The 16359-nt window shown below is 38.6% G+C and overlaps 1 protein-coding gene across 1 annotated transcript in view; it reads left to right on the top strand.

Moving 5' to 3' along the window:
• The window catches only part of abcc1 (ATP-binding cassette, sub-family C (CFTR/MRP), member 1), a 22632-nt gene extending 6450 nt beyond the window's left edge, over positions 1-16182 (top strand). Inside the window, exons 7-31 of the mRNA XM_058768512.1 lie at positions 168-299; positions 396-626; positions 1058-1235; positions 1982-2143; positions 2233-2325; positions 2415-2618; positions 2742-2888; positions 3096-3183; positions 3438-3507; positions 4583-4709; positions 5730-5906; positions 6048-6215; positions 6298-6484; positions 8152-8203; positions 8675-8816; positions 8909-9116; positions 9471-9781; positions 9935-10134; positions 10262-10388; positions 10917-11018; positions 13551-13697; positions 13814-13972; positions 14135-14301; positions 14387-14581; positions 14724-16182. Coding sequence (XP_058624495.1) covers positions 168-299; positions 396-626; positions 1058-1235; positions 1982-2143; positions 2233-2325; positions 2415-2618; positions 2742-2888; positions 3096-3183; positions 3438-3507; positions 4583-4709; positions 5730-5906; positions 6048-6215; positions 6298-6484; positions 8152-8203; positions 8675-8816; positions 8909-9116; positions 9471-9781; positions 9935-10134; positions 10262-10388; positions 10917-11018; positions 13551-13697; positions 13814-13972; positions 14135-14301; positions 14387-14581; positions 14724-14832 — 3883 coding nt within the window. The 3' untranslated portion in view covers positions 14833-16182. The remainder of the gene's footprint in view (positions 1-167; positions 300-395; positions 627-1057; positions 1236-1981; positions 2144-2232; positions 2326-2414; positions 2619-2741; positions 2889-3095; positions 3184-3437; positions 3508-4582; positions 4710-5729; positions 5907-6047; positions 6216-6297; positions 6485-8151; positions 8204-8674; positions 8817-8908; positions 9117-9470; positions 9782-9934; positions 10135-10261; positions 10389-10916; positions 11019-13550; positions 13698-13813; positions 13973-14134; positions 14302-14386; positions 14582-14723) is intronic.
• The last annotated feature ends 177 nt before the right edge of the window (positions 16183-16359 follow it).

Here is a 16359-nt window from a genome sequence, read left to right as displayed (position 1 = left end):
ATGTAATTTCTTGATCCCATTCATCCCATCAATTTCTATCTTCTCTCTACTGTCTGTATCAGGTAAAAGTATCCTTTTTGAAGAAGCCTTCGTTTTTTGCTAATGTACAAGCTTGTATTCAGACTGGATGTTTTTTCTTGATGTATGTTCCTTTTGTTTCCTCATAGATTGATGATGACGGGTTATAAAAGGCCTCTGGAAGAGAAGGATCTGTGGGCGCTCAACACGGAGGATAAGTCTCAAAGAGTGGTGCCACAGCTGGTGCGCTGCTGGGACCAAGAATGCAACAAAGTCAAAAGGTCAGAAGAGAGAAGTCACTTTTTTTTTTTTTCTCAAGTAGACAACTTGCTACAAAAATGACTAATCCTCTGATTGGGTTATGCTTTTTGTGTTAGGCCCGTAGATAAGACACTCTACTCCCCAAAAAGAGCAGCAGCAAGGGGAGAAAAGATGGATGGACCACCAATAGAAGAGTCTGAGATTCTGCTTGCTAAAACCCTTCAGAAAACTGGCGAGCCATCTCTCTTATTCGCTCTCTGCCGAACCTTTGGACCGTACTTTCTTGTCAGCTCTCTGTATAAGATTATTCATGACATCCTTATGTTTGTTGGACCAGAAATTCTCAGGTATGGATATACAGCATCAGAATAATTTATTTATTTTTTCCTCATAGGATCATTCCCATCTGTGCTGAGTTCAGAAGCAGTAGTTCTCTGCAGGGGAAAGTGCACTCTGCCCTCTGCCTTTTCACAGTCATGTGGTTAGGAATGACTTTAACTCTGTGGGAAGGCCACTCTGTCAAAACAACAGCTGTGGCTCTTAAAAGAGCTCCAGTGAAGAGTTAGTTTTGGCACGCTGAAAAGTTGTGCCATCAAATTGTGCACTGAACCATGTTTAAATCCTCTCTAATCCTTTGAACATAACACCTGAAGTCTCGGCAGTGAGCCTTTAACCAGTTTGCCTACTTTTCTTGCACTTGAATCCAGAAGAACTGCATTCTGCTGTGTGATTGACACATTAATTTATACTCATGTGAGTTCGGTCTTTTTTATCTTAGGCTGCTGATCCAGTTTGTGAATGATTCAAGTGCCCCCACTTGGCATGGCTATTTCTACACCACCCTGCTGTTAGTTTGTACCTGTGTGCAAACCCTCATTCTGCAGAAATATTTCCACGTTTGCTTTGTGACAGGCATGAGGTTGCGTACGGCCATTGTTGGTGCCGTGTACAGGAAAGTAAGTGGACTTTTGATTGCTAAAATGTCTGTAACATTGACTAATATAGTGTCCATGCACATTTGGAGGTTACTTTTTCATATTTAGAGCTCTCAGAGAATCAAAAAACTGCAAAAAATGCATGTCAAATGTGAATATGCCATCGGCGCCGATAGTCTCGTGGGCAGCGCGCCGACATATAGCACTGTTGCGCTTTAGGCGTCCCGAGTTCGAGTCCCAGCTCGTGGACTTTTCCGGATCCTGTGCCCCCCTCTCTCTCCAACTTCAATTCCTGTCTAAATTACTGTCCTGTCCTAATAAATAAGGCAATTAATGCCAAAAATATATATTTAAAAAAAAATTCTATACTTTATCTCTTAAAACACAATTTTATTAAAATGTTTTTTAAGAAATATGGCTTTTAAAGTGCATATACAGTACCAATCAAAAGTTTGGGGTCAGTAAGATTTTTTGAATGTTTTTTCGAAAATGTGTTGGTGCAAGAACATCATGCTCACCAAGGCTGTATTTGTTTGATCAAAAAAACGTTATTTATAAAAATTTTGTAAAATGTATTTTTTTCAAGTGATGGCAAAGCTGTTTACTATATGTACACTATAAATGTCTTTTACTGTCATTTTTGGTCAATTTAATGCATCCTTGCTGAAGAAAGTAATGAATTTCTTTACTTTTTTTTTTTTTTATGTAAAAAAAAAAAAAATTATGGTGGTGTAGTGATTTATAATATTTTCCTTTGTTTTGTCAAGGCCTTGGTCATTACCAATGCTGCCCGACGAACATCAACTGTTGGAGAAATTGTGAATCTGATGTCTGTAGATGCTCAGCGTTTTATGGACCTCATCACCTACATCAACATGATTTGGTCAGCACCTTTGCAGGTTATCCTGGCCCTTTACTTCCTGTGGGAGGTATGTGCCTACACAAAGGTGTCTTGGCTTGTTTGATCATTCCATTACACATCACTAATTTGATGAAAAAAACAATCTTTTGTTATAAGAATCTGGGTCCTTCTGTGCTTGCCGGAGTGGCTGTGATGGTGCTGATGGTTCCTGTAAATGCAGTCATTGCCATGAAAACTAAAACCTACCAGGTTTGTACCTCTTTTCCTGCTCAGCAGATTCTTTTGCCTAAATTTCATTAACTAGATCATCTTTGTTAATCTGACACGCTCACCCACAGGTTGCCCAAATGAAAAGCAAGGACAATAGGATCAAGCTTATGAATGAGGTGCTGAATGGCATCAAAGTCCTTAAACTCTACGCTTGGGAACTGGCATTCAAAGACAAAGTTTCTGCCATCCGAGAGAGTGAATTGCGTGTGCTGAAGAAGACTGCTTACCTTGGTGCTGTGTCCACCTTTACTTGGGTCTGCGCACCATTTTTGGTAGGTGGTGCCTTTGAGTTCTAGTCCTGCATGGGCTTTTTCATTATTATGCCCACTTTTTTTGATGCTACCTTATGGTTGTGCAGTGACATTTGCTCTTGTCGTCTTGTCTCTTTCACAAAGGTTGCCCTTTCCACGTTCGCAGTATATGTGTTAGTGGATGAACATAATATTCTGGATGCACAGAAGGCATTTGTTTCTCTGGCCTTGTTCAACATCTTGCGCTTCCCTCTTAATATGTTGCCCATGGTCATCAGCAGCATGGTGCAGGTATTATTCTTTCTCTCTCTCTTTTTTAAAAAACGTTGAATGTGAACCTTGAAAAACCTTAGAATGTGATATAAGTCACATTGTCACATCTCGAAATTTTTGGTCATTTGTGAGCGGATCAAGAAGTATAGCACGGTTAACATGGAAATCCAGGAACTTGTCTGATTAAAAAAATTTTATGACTATGAAATGTATTGCTTCCATCAGGCCAGTGTGTCTATGAAGCGTCTGCGTGTGTTTCTGTCCCATGAGGAGTTGGATGAAGACAATGTGGAGCGGCCAGCCATCACTGCATGTGAGTCGAGTGATTCACAAGCAGTTCAAATCTGGAATTAAACAAATGTTCCATATTCTGTGGTGTGTATTTTTTAGTATGCTGTACATGTTTGACACCCAAAGCACTCCAATCCCAAACAGTTTCCACAGACAGACATAAAACAGCATTGTATGAGAGAGTAGCAGCTGTTCAGTAGATCTGTGGGTTTAAAGACATCCCGTGTGTTTTGATGTTCACTTAAGAGACTTCATTGTTGTTTCCTGCTCATTCAGCTCCTGACAGCATCAGGATTGTGGACGGAGCTTTCAGCTGGTCTAAAGACGACTCCCCTACTTTGAAGAGGTAACACCTTTTTCTTTGTGTGTAAAAGAAATACTACATGATCCAATGAACAGCATTTTGTTCAGGGTTATAGAGTACTAGGGATGGGAATAGTACGGAATTTCACGATTCTGATGAACGATTCCATGTACAACTATTTTATTACTTTTAAAGAAGCACCAATTTCCCTCAACAATTAGTCAAAACTAAACAAATACAATATTTTTTTGATAACTCTTATTTGAAGCATAATTTGTTACAATAAAACTATTTTCAGAATGTGTTTCTTTAACTTAATAAACAACCTGTCAGTGACAAGTCTTGCAAGTCTAAGATAAGACTGATTAGTCATTTGTTTGCCATTTGAATAGGACTATACTGGTCATACAGTATTTTTATTGTTGTATGCAACAGCAGCAATGCAAAAGTCTATTTATTAGGCAATAAATGCCACAGTTTACAGTATTTCAGTACTGTTTCTGTCCATGTTAGAAAACATTCAAGAACCATTATTGTAACAGGATGTCATGAAAATCTTTTGATTTTTGTGCTTAATATCCGTTATCAGTTCCCAGCCCTGTGTACTCTACACAAATGTTGTTATTATATTCAAGGCATCAAAATGACTTCTAGCATTGACATGAATATTGCGGTTATATAGAGCAGAACCAGTGAAACAGGCTACTGAGGACATTACAGGCAAGTACATGTGCATGAACCCCGATACAGGAGAGCATCAATCGCCACAGGAAATGTAATCTGCTGAATCTCCACTGATATTAATGAGAGGGATAATGAAATTTGGGTTTCTGGATTGCTTTCAATCTTAGCTTAATTTCCATCTCATTTACTTCAAATCATGCATTGAACTGTGTAATTTGATTGCATTATTGTTCACTTTGAGTACAATTCAATCAGTACACTCTAAAGGATTTGCCCAAAATCTTCAATCAACAATGAAATGAATGAAGAAATCTGAATGAATGAACTCTTTTATACCTTCATGACACAATGCTGCCTCTGTCCACATGTTGCTTGAACTCTTTCTTGTTGTTTGTATCTGTTCTTGTCTCAGCGCGTCTCTCTGTCTCTTCAGGATTAATGTATGTATCCCTGAGGGGGCGCTTGTCGCTGTGGTAGGGCACGTGGGTTCAGGGAAATCCTCTCTGCTTTCAGCTTTGTTGGGAGAGATGCAGAAGCAAGAAGGATCTGTCTTGATCAAGGTACAGACACAAGCTATGTGCTTGCGCTGTATGTTGTAGTTCTTTATAGCAAGGCTGCCCGAAATGAATTTGTGTGGAAACAGTGGCTCTTTGAGTTGACAAAATGAAAATTTTGTCATTAATCACTTACCCCCATGTCGTTCCAAACCCGTGAAAGCTTAGTTCGTCTTCGGAACACAATTTAAGATATTTTGGATGAAAACCGGGAGGCTTGTGACTGTCCCATTGACTGCCAAGTGAATAACACTGTCAAGGCCCAGAAAAGTATGAAAGACATTGTCAAAATAGCCCATCCAGCCTTGACAGTGTTATTTACTTGACAGTCAATGGAACAGTCACAAGCCTCCTGGTTTTCATCCAAAATATCTTAAATTGTGTTCCGAAGACGAATTAAGCTTTTACAGGTTTGCAACGACTTGATTAATGACAAAATTTTCATTTTGGGGTGGAGTAACCCTTTAAGTGCTTTGGTGTATTTAAGTTAAATAGATTATGTACTGTTTGCAATTCGGGCTCAAACATTTCATACCACTAGATTTTCAACTATAATTTAATATTTTATTATGTATTAAGTATAATTTACTATATATATTTTTTATATAAAATATTCATAGCTTTTATATTACATCATTTCATTATATTAGCAGCATAACAATGTAATGAAATTTTGAATTAAAGTTCGAATTTCGTTACGTTTTTGTATTTTTGTTTCCTTGATTGACATCAACTCCACATGATTTGAAAATGATCCAAAAAGCGTCTTGTGCTTCTGTGAAAGGAAGAACATGTGACTGTCATATGAGAAATGTCCCAAATTTATTTATTTGATTTAGAAATCATTATATGCCAAAACCTTTCTTTGTTTTTGATTTATTAATAACAATGTCTTAAAGACATTTAAGGTTAAAATGAAGCTTAAGAACAGTATGAAAGAAAAATATCAGTTTTTCCCACTGTGTATTTGGATAACATTAATAATAGGATGATAAAGAAATACATTGAGTATCTGATGTTTTTCAGGGCTCTGTGGCTTACGTGCCTCAGCAGGCCTGGATCCAAAACGCCACTCTCAAAGACAACATTTTGTTTGGCCGGGAGGCAAAAGACAGCTGGTACCAGAAGGTGGTGGAGGCTTGTGCTCTCCTACCAGACCTGGAGATCCTGCCTGGAGGAGACTCGACAGAGATTGGGGAGAAGGTAAATAAAGACTTTAGAAAGATTCTTACACTTTGTCATAAACAAGCACAATAGATTGAATGTTAATGCTGCATGGTGCCACACAGGCTGATTATTTAAATAGCACTCAGTTGAGTTAATCATGTGATGTTGTAATCTTAGGGCGTCAATCTGTCTGGAGGTCAGAAACAGCGGGTGAGCGTGGCCAGGGCTGTGTACTGCAGCTGTGCAGTGTATCTTTTGGATGACCCACTCTCCGCTGTAGATGCTCATGTGGGAAAACACATCTTTGAGAAGGTCATCGGACCTCAGGGGTTGCTACAGGGCAGAGTAAGGCCATTTTAGCCATGTATTATCAAAATATGTATACATCTCTTATAAAGATTTCACCTTACACATGGTACTCTTTCAGACTCGGGTTCTGGTGACCCATGGGCTGAGCTTCCTGCCCCAGGCTGACCTGATTTTGGTGATGGTGGATGGGGAAATCACAGAGATGGGCTCTTACACCGAGCTGCTGGGCAGAGAGGGTGCTTTCGCTGAGTTCCTGCGTACCTACACCAACACAGAGCAGGAGGAGGTGGAGGAGTCAGTGGGAGGTGAGGCTGGCCTCCTCATATCTGAACTTCTTTCATGCATCTGTCCTTTCACATAGCTGTTTCCTCTAAATGATTACTATTGTTCACATTGTGTGTGATCTTTTTTTTTTTTCAAAATTAATCCGTGTCTAGTGGTCTTTTTTGGTCTCTATGTATGTGTTTTCATCTCCATTCCTTCTTATTTGTTGTGTCCCCTCTGTTGGCTCTTCAGAGGAGGGAGGGGAGGCAGAGGACGAAAAAGGGAAATCTGAAGGTTTGAGGGTGCAATTTGTCCCCGGGCCATAAAAATTGAATAGGCCTACCTGTACTGCATGTTAGAATAGGGCTTATTGTCCTGGTCTGAGGCCTGAAATATTTGAGGTGCACACTAAGTTGTTTTAGTACTTTCCCACTGCATTACTATTGGACTGTATCTCACAACCCCTTAGATTTACCTTTTACACATCCTTGCACTGTGCTTCATTTTGATGGAGTAAATGGGTACCCCTTTTCACAGTAATAGAATTGGATCCCATCTCAACTCACTTGAGAGCCATGCAATGATGCGAGTTTTACTACATAATACATGTATGGCACTTTTTGAGAAAATACACTGCAGTTTAAAGTCTCTTATTCTCACCAAGACTGCATTTATTTGATAAAAAATAAAGCCTTTATGCATAATGCATTATAAAAGTAGTTATAATACATTAATTATGCCTTGTAATGCACCTTATAATGCGTTTTAAAATCTCATAAATAATTGTCACCACACCACACCACTATGCGTTTTAAATTTAAATTTGTAATTATTTACGACAAGATATAATGTATTACAATGGCCATTATGAATAATTACAATGAATTATACCCTTCAGTATCCATTTATAATGCATTATACATAAAGGCTTTAAGTGTTACCAAAATAAGAACTGTAATATTGTGGAAAAATTATTACAATTTAAAATAGCTCTTTTCTATTTTTGTATATTTTAAATTGTAATTTGTTTCTGCGACAGCAAAGCTGAATTCACTTGATCCTTCAGAAATGGTTCTAATATGCTGATTTGGTGCTCAAGTGAATTTTTTTTTAATAGAAAGTTCAAAAGAATAACATTTATTTGAAATAGAAATTATATTTAAACATGATATTTGTAAATAAGATAATTTCATTTAAGATATACAGATATTCATCATTTTTGTTAGAATGGAGCACTGTGAATGGCTTCAACCTTTGACCTTCACCATTCTTGTCACTGTGTCAGTTCCTCATGTCTCCATGGTGCTAGGCAGCCTGCTGGTGATTCTTCTAACCTTAAGCCACACCTCTGAGCCTAAAGCATTGATTTAGTGTCTACAGTTTTGATAGACTTTGATAGTCTTTCATTTCAGCTGGCCTGAGAGGTGTGGTTGCTTAGAAGCAAATTTTGATTGCTTTTTATTGCCACATTAAATAAAGACATGTTTGTGCTCAGGTTCGGCCTGGTGTTTTAGTCGCTGCTTGATTACAAAACTTGTTGGCGCTTTTGAATGACATGATTTATAGATAAAAATGAGAAGGCATGTCTTCTGTAACTTTAGAATTGTTTAAGGAGTCATTGGTATAAGTATGGACATGGAAAAGCATGAAGCATGCAGGAAGATGTGTGTAATTCTGTCTGATTTAGTACATATTTTCTCATCCACAGAAGCAGTCCCACGGAAAGGACTTGAGAATGGAGGTCCTGCTGCCGTGTTGGGGTAAGAGATGCCTAATACCTTTTCTGATTCATTTATTTGTTATGAATAAACACTGTGTCTAGACGTGTTGCAACGTGATGAATCACTAGCTGCAAGACATTTTGTCTTTCCTAATTTGTGCATTGCTTTCTGTATATGTCTTCTGTAGTCTCATGATAGATTTGTCTGAGAAACAGGTGGAAATTTAATTGGTTATTCACCAAATAACCAATCACTGATAATTTCATTTGTGAGCTTGAGAAACATGGTGACCAAATCATGAGTCGTTGAATCAGTCATTCTAAATGACATCCATCAGTTTGACATAAAAAACAAGAACAAAACCATGTTCCAAAACCTACTTCATTACTCACTTATTTGTGCTAGATACTAAAATAACTTGGGTTATGGTTGATAAAGACCCTGTCTTATATGTAACAACCATTTAAAATGTGATATTGTTTTGACATTATTTGCTACCCTGCTCTATAGGCAGAGTCAGAACTCTCTTAATGCAGCAGGCACAGGTAAAACCCCACAGAAAACTGAACCTAATGATGTTGTGGCCGCAAAGAAGACCAAATCTACAGAAGCTGCCCGACTGACTGAGGCTGACAAGGCCAACACTGGCAGGGTACGAGTCAGCCATCTCTATGTCAGGATGTGAGATCATGGTTCCTATTTCCATTTGATTTTGAGATTTGCTGAATGTTGTTTGTTGTGCAGGTGAAGCTGTCTGTGTTTTGGGAGTACATGAAGGCCATCGGCTTGCCCCTGTCCATCTTCAGTATCTTTCTGTTCTTCTGTCATCATCTGTCCTCTCTGGGCTCAAACTACTGGCTCAGTCTCTGGACAGATGACCCTGTTATCAACAACACACAGCCTAACAGAAAGATGCGTTTAGGGGTGTATGGATCCCTCGGACTCACACAAGGTGATTTAAGAGACATTCATGTTGTGTGTTATTGCATATATCCCCATTTTAAATTCCTGAAAACTTCTATTCAAGGTTACATAGCCTCCTCAACCAAGCTTTTAGATTAGCTTGTAGTTACATGGATAAATGCATATTTCATAGTTTTGTAATGTACAAAAAGATGCAACTTGGCATCCTTCTATATATATATTTTTGTCATTAATGTACCTACATGTAGTTATTTTTATTTATTTTTTTATTTTTTACATTTATTTAATTTTAATTTATTTAATATTTTAGCATATTTGTCCAGTAACCAGTTTGATTCTGAAAAGCCATTTCTCTTTCTCTTTTTAATTTTCTCTCTGACAGGCATTGCAGTGTTCTGCTATTCTGTGGCGGTGTCTGTTGGTGGGATCTTAGCCTCCCGCTACCTGCACCAGACGATGCTCTACAACGTCCTGAGATCGCCCATGTCTTTCTTCGAACGCACACCCAGTGGCAATCTGGTCAACCGCTTTGCCAAAGAGACGGACACCATTGACTCGGTCATCCCTAGCATCATAAAAATGTTCATGGGCTCCATGTTTAATGTGCTGGGTTCATGTGCTGTCATCCTCATCGCCACACCACTGGTGGCCATCATCATCCCGCCGCTGGGCCTGCTCTACTTCTTTGTACAGGTCAGTCAGTTATTTTACCATGCAGCTGCTTGGTAGGAAATACTAGCAACTCTTTAGGCTAAAAAACATTTAAATAGAAATGGTTCAAGATCTAAAACGTCAGTGTAGTAATGGTGGGTGCTGCTCTAACATTTGCCTTTTTGTCTCTGTTAGCGTTTCTACGTGGCGTCCTCTCGGCAACTGAAACGACTGGAGTCTGTGAGCCGCTCTCCTGTCTACACACACTTCAATGAGACGCTGCTGGGCACCAGTGTGATCAGAGCATTTGGAGAGCAGCAACGCTTCATCAGAGAGAGTGACGGCAGAGTGGACCACAACCAAAAAGCTTATTTCCCCAGCATTGTAGCCAACCGGTGAGAATTCACAGAACATCACCAGGATTTTTAGGTCTATTAGGTGTCATTAAGTTTGATGTATTAGTGTTTTGTTTTGTGGAATGTGAATGATTTGTGTGTGTCTTTGTGCTTCTGTGTCCTGCAGATGGTTGGCAGTGAGGTTAGAGTTTGTGGGCAACTGTATTGTGACATTTGCAGCACTTTTTGCAGTGATGGCCAGGGACAGTCTGAGTCCAGGTATCATGGGGCTGTCCATCTCTTATGCGCTGCAGGTCAGTCTAACTTCTAAAATGATGAGATACAGACCAAATCAAAGTCTCTTTAAGACAAGTTATGTCACTCGGCGGCCATCTTTGAAACGCCTCTCGGGCATGCAAGTGCAGCTCCTATCTCTTTGAATGGGGAAACATCAAATTCTCCAAAACTGTTCACTAAGCTTACGATTAAATTTCATATTTGAAATCACCAAAGAAATCTGTCAACAACTGTATCATAAATGTTGTTTCTTTTGCTCAAATAGCGTTATAAAAAGCTTATTTTTCAGTCCTCAGCGCACGTCTCAGAGGGCTGACTGTTTCTATAGCAACCGGGACTTCTAACGGCAGCTGCAGTGACGCGCTGACTTTACCGTTTAACGATTGGCTCTTTCATTCAGTAGGCGGGGCTTCCTGCGTTTGAGCAGCCATATTGAACGTTGCATTTTTCCCCATTCAAAACTATACGAGTGACACGTCTTGCGTATTCTATAGTCTTTGACCAAATGTCCACCCAAATCCTTACTAGTCCCGTATTTCTCACAGGTCACAACATCTTTGAACTGGCTGGTGCGGATGTCCTCTGAGCTGGAGACTAACATAGTGGCGGTGGAGAGGGTGAAGGAATATGGAGACACAGAGAAAGAGGTCAGTGCACCAGCAGGCAGATTGTGTGTGTGTGTGTGTTCATTCTGTACTTGTGTAGAGTCCAATCTGTGATTAGCCCTGTTTCCTCCCTTATCTCACACTGTACTAAAGAGATGAGGATATTTAGCACACATGGAGGGGTGGGGGATAGTATACAGGTGCTGGTCATATAATTAGAATATCATCAAAAAGTTGATTTATTTCACTAATTCCATTCAAAAAGTGAAACTTGTATATTATATTCATTCATTACACACAGACCGATATATTTTAAATGTTTATTTCTTTTAATTTTGATGATTAGAGCTTACAGCTCATGAAAGTCAAAAATCAGTATCTCAAAATATTAGAATATTTACATTTGAGTTTGAATAAATGACCATCCCTACAGTATAAATTCTGGGTATCTCTTGTTCTTTGAAACCACAATAATGGAGAAGACCGCTGACTTGGCAATGATCCAGAAGACGAACATTGACACCCTCCACAAAGAGGGTAAGTCACAGAAGGTCATTACTGAAAGGTGTGGCTGTTTACAGAGTGCTGTATCAAAGCATATTAAATGCAAAGTTGACTGGAAGGAAGAATTTGGGTAGGAAAAGGTGCACAAGCAACAGGGATGACCGCAAGCTTGAGAATACAGTCAAGCAAAGCCGATTCAAACACTTGGGAGAGCTTCACAAGGAGAGAACTGAAGCTGGAGTCAGTGCATCAAGAGTCACCACGCTCAGACGTCTTCAGGAAAAGGGCTACCAAGCCACTTCTGAACCAGAGACAACGTCAGAAGCATCTTAACTGGGCTGTGGAGAAAAAGAACTGGACTGTTGCTCAGTGGTCCAAAGTCCTCTTTTCAGATGAAAGTAAATTTTACATTTCATTTGGAAATCAAGGTCCCAGAGTCTGGAGGAAGAGTGGAGAGGCACAGAATCCATGTTGCTTGAAGTCCAGTGTGAAGTTTCCACAGTCAGTGATGATTTGGGCTGCCATGTCATCTGCTGGTGTTGGTCCACTGTGTTTTCCGATGTCCACAGTCAACACAGCCATTTACCAGGAAATTTTAGAGCACTTCATGCTTCCTTCTGCTGACAAGCTTTATGGAGATGCTGATTTCATTTTCCAGCAGGACTTGGCACCTGCCCACACTGCCAAAGTTACCAAAAGCTGGTTCAATGACCATAGTGTTACTGTGCTTGATTGGCCAGCAAACTCGCCTGACCTGAACCTCATAGAGAATCTATGGGGTATTGTCAAGAGGAAGATGAGACACCAGACCCAACAATGCAGATGAGCTGAAGGCCACTATCAGAGCAACCTGGGCTCTCATAACACCTGAGCAGTGCCACAGACTGATCGACTTCATGCCACGCCGCATTGCTGCAGTAATTCAGGCAAAAGGAGCCCCAACTAAGTATTGAGTGCTGTACATGCTCATACTTCTCATTTTCATACTTTTCAGTTGGCCAAGATTTCTAAAAATCCTTTCTTTGTATTGGTCTTAAGTAATATTCTAATATTTTGAGATACTGATTTTTGACTTTCATGAGCTGTAAGCTCTAATCATCAAAATTAAAAGAAATAAACATTTGAAATATATCAGTCTGTGTGTAATGAATGAATATAATATACAAGTTTCACTTTTTTAATGGAATTAGTGAAATAAATCAACCTTTTGATGATATTCTAATTATATGACCAGCACCTGTATGTCTACATGATGTGGCACTAGTCTCCAGAACTTTGGGTAATTTATTTGACGTCTCCATGGACTTTTTCTTTGCCAACATCAGGATTTTAGGCTACAATTTGTATTCATTTATGAAAGGAAAGTCTATGTCTGTGATCTTGTAACTTGTCTTTTTTTCCATTTGGTATGCTGACCACTAGTCAAGGTTTTTTTATTTTTACTGTTTCTAATTAACTTTTTTTTCTTCGCTTGTTAAATTTAAATGGACCGGCAGTTTGACAAATGAACAAACAAATAAATAATAATTTGACAAATACATTTTAAATGATTACGTAAACTTTATAAAAATTAGATTCTTTATATTAACATTAAAATGTTAATGTTTTTTTCAGCAAGGATGCATTAAATTGATCAAAAGTGACAGTAAATACAGTATCTCAGTCCACACACAAAAAGATATTTAAGGATCATGTGACACTGAAGACTGGAGTAATGGCTTATGAAAATTCAGCTTTGCATCACAGGAATAAATTACACTTTAAATTATATCATAATAGAAAAGTTATTTGAAATTGTTAAAAATATTTCACAAAATTGCTGTTTTCAGTGTATTTGTGATCAAATAAATGCAGCCTGGTTTAAACGTTTAAAACATCCTACCCACCCCAGACTTTTAAACAGCAGTGTAATAAGCAGTCAGCTAATTCAAATAGTATTAGATGAACTACAGCATGTCACATTGCAGGACATGTCAATGTCCCAAAAGTGTTTCAAGTTAACTTCATGTATTTCTGGTTTCAATGTTGAGATGTGGTTGGTCTATGCTGCATTAATGTCTCTATTTACAGGCTGAATGGAGGTTGGAGCACTCAACTCTGCCTGCTGGCTGGCCGACTACTGGTCAAATTGAAATCCGTAACTTTGGCTTGAGATACAGAGAGGACTTAGAGCTGGCTATTTCTGATATCTCGGTCAACATTGAGGGAGGAGAAAAGGTGCCTGGAGCCATTACAATATTCAGAATCTGCTCAAGCTTTGACTTCATCAATAAACAATTTTTTTCACCTTAAATTTCCTTATAAACGTATATGTATTTGTGTGTTTTTCTTAGGTGGGAATTGTGGGTAGGACAGGAGCAGGAAAGTCCTCACTGACATTAGGGCTCTTCCGCATCATTGAGGCAGCTCAGGGGAAGATCTGTGTAGATGGAGTCAACATCGCTGAGCTGGGCCTGCATGAGCTACGATCCAGAATCACAATCATTCCTCAGGTACTGCACTTAAATTCACCTAAACGTTGATTTAGAGGCACTCATTTGATGACATCAATAATTGCTTTTAGAATGATTTAGTTGACTTGCCAATGAAAATTGAGCTGTTTTAGTTTTTTTGTTTTTATTTTGTATTTCTAAACACCTTTTCCTCTGTCTCAGGATCCAGTGCTGTTCTCTGGTTCCTTGCGCATGAATCTGGACCCCTTTGATGGCTACACTGATGAGGAGGTCTGGAGCGCTCTAGAACTCGCACATCTCAAGAACTTTGTGTCTGGCCTGCCTGACAAACTCAACCATGAGTGTTCAGAGGGAGGAGAGAATCTCAGGTATAAACTCCTTCTCAGCAATGTTTATTCATCATTTCATTATCATGTGGTATGACTGTTTCTGACCGGATATACTGGGCTTCAGTTTGGGTCAGCGGCAGCTGGTTTGCCTAGCTCGAGCTCTCCTGAGGAAGACCAAGATTCTGGTTTTGGATGAAGCCACTGCAGCTGTAGACCTGGAGACGGACAATTTGATACAGTCCACTATCAGAACTCAGTTTGAGGACTGCACCGTTCTGACCATCGCACACCGTCTCAACACCATCATGGACTACACTAGGTAATATATATATATATATATATATTTTTTTTTTTTAAATAACGAAACTTCAAGAATATAAAAAAAAAAAAATTCTAATAATATAAATAATACAATTTAAAGACTAAAAAAATGTATTATTCTCTCGATGTTTTCTTAAAAGGGTGCTGGTTCTCGATAAAGGCCAGATGGCAGAATTTGATTCTCCGTCCAGTTTAATTGCCAAGAAGGGAATTTTCTACAAGATGGCCAAAGACTCAGGTTTGGTCTGAAAAGGGGCTGAAGAGCCCTCTGTTCATCCAGGACATATCAATGACTAGAGCCCTTGGAGAGTGGACCTTGCGAGACATGGACTCTGAAGGTACCTCTTCTGTGGGCCTGGAGCTCACACACACAGTGTGAACATGACACCACTCCATCCTCAGCTATTGTAGCTCTCCGTTTTCAATCACGTTTTAAAGGTTTCAATTAAAATGCTGCTTTAAAGGTTGTTTGATGCCAACAGGTTTGAAACTAGTTTGATTTATGGCTGTTTTTGTTGTCAGTTTTCATTTGGAAGACTTCTCATTTTACCACTAAGCCGTGCTTTGCTGGTAGTGGTTGATTTGTTAGTAATGAAAACAATTATATTTGCAACATTGTTTCAGTGGAAAGAGTAAAGAACAAAGTTTCTCTGTGCAGTGTACCATTGATGCAGTGATCAGTTGTTTATTGACCAAACAGCTGCTGGGAAATCCCTCCATGAGCATGAGGTACTTCATCCCAAGCCAAAGTTAATATTTGAAGCTAGTCTCATTGTCAAAGAAGAGACACATTTGAAAACTCTAGTTTCATCTCCAGATAGACATCGTTTTCTCTCATTTAATCTTTATTTATAGTTTGAGAAAATCTGTTACAATATTTCTTTTCTTTATATCAAATTATTTTATCATATAACATATTTATTACTGGGTATCACCCACAAATGGCAACTTAAGCCTCATCTTACCAATATCATGCAGTAGCGTCTACACTGACCTTCTGTTTTCATTGGTAATATATTTAGTTGGTGTATTTGATTTATGATCTTTGTTTACTATTATTTCTCAGTGATCATTTTACCAAAAAATTATGAATGCACTTATTGTTCATTATAAAAACCTCCAACTAAGGTTTATTTTTCAGGTTTGTTGGGAGTGATGTTTTAAAAACAAGTAGGAATTATCCTATGCCGCTTTGAGGTCAGATACCTAAATTGTAGTAGTTCTTGAAGGACAGGTTGTCTTGTAGATGACCGTACCTACTGAGCTGTGTGCTGTGTGCTTCACTCTGTGTGCTGTATACCATATATCTGTTGAATGTACGCTTGAGTGCGCCACGTTGTTTCATTCATCAGTACCTCCACTCTAGATCATTTAAGCCTTCTGAGTTTTTTAAAGGCCAATCGTTTTTTTTTTTTTTTTAAAGAACTGACAAAGACACACTTTGAATGATAAAAAATATATATCTGATTTGTTACATATTTATATGATTTGTATGTAAACATAAAGTTATTATTTGATATTTGTATACATGCACTAGTTTTAAGTGTGCTTAGTTTCATAAATCAGGCTATGTACAGGGAAAATACGAATAAATTTTTGTAAAGAACCTTTTGTCAGTGTTTTAACAATGTTGTGCTTCTGAAAACGGGTCTCTCAAAATGTTTTGTCAGAGTAAGAAGGAAAACAATTTCTGATCACTACTACCAACATTTACAGTATTTTACTGAAGCTGTCCAGAAAATAAAAAGAGCATTTTCAAGTTTGACAGTCACTCAT

The sequence above is a fragment of the Onychostoma macrolepis genome, chromosome 03, assembly GCF_012432095.1.
Source record: "Onychostoma macrolepis isolate SWU-2019 chromosome 03, ASM1243209v1, whole genome shotgun sequence".
NCBI classification, from domain to species: Eukaryota; Metazoa; Chordata; class Actinopteri; order Cypriniformes; family Cyprinidae; genus Onychostoma; species Onychostoma macrolepis.
The sequence above is the reverse complement of the archived record's forward strand: the minus strand, read 5'-3'. Positions and strand labels throughout refer to the sequence as shown.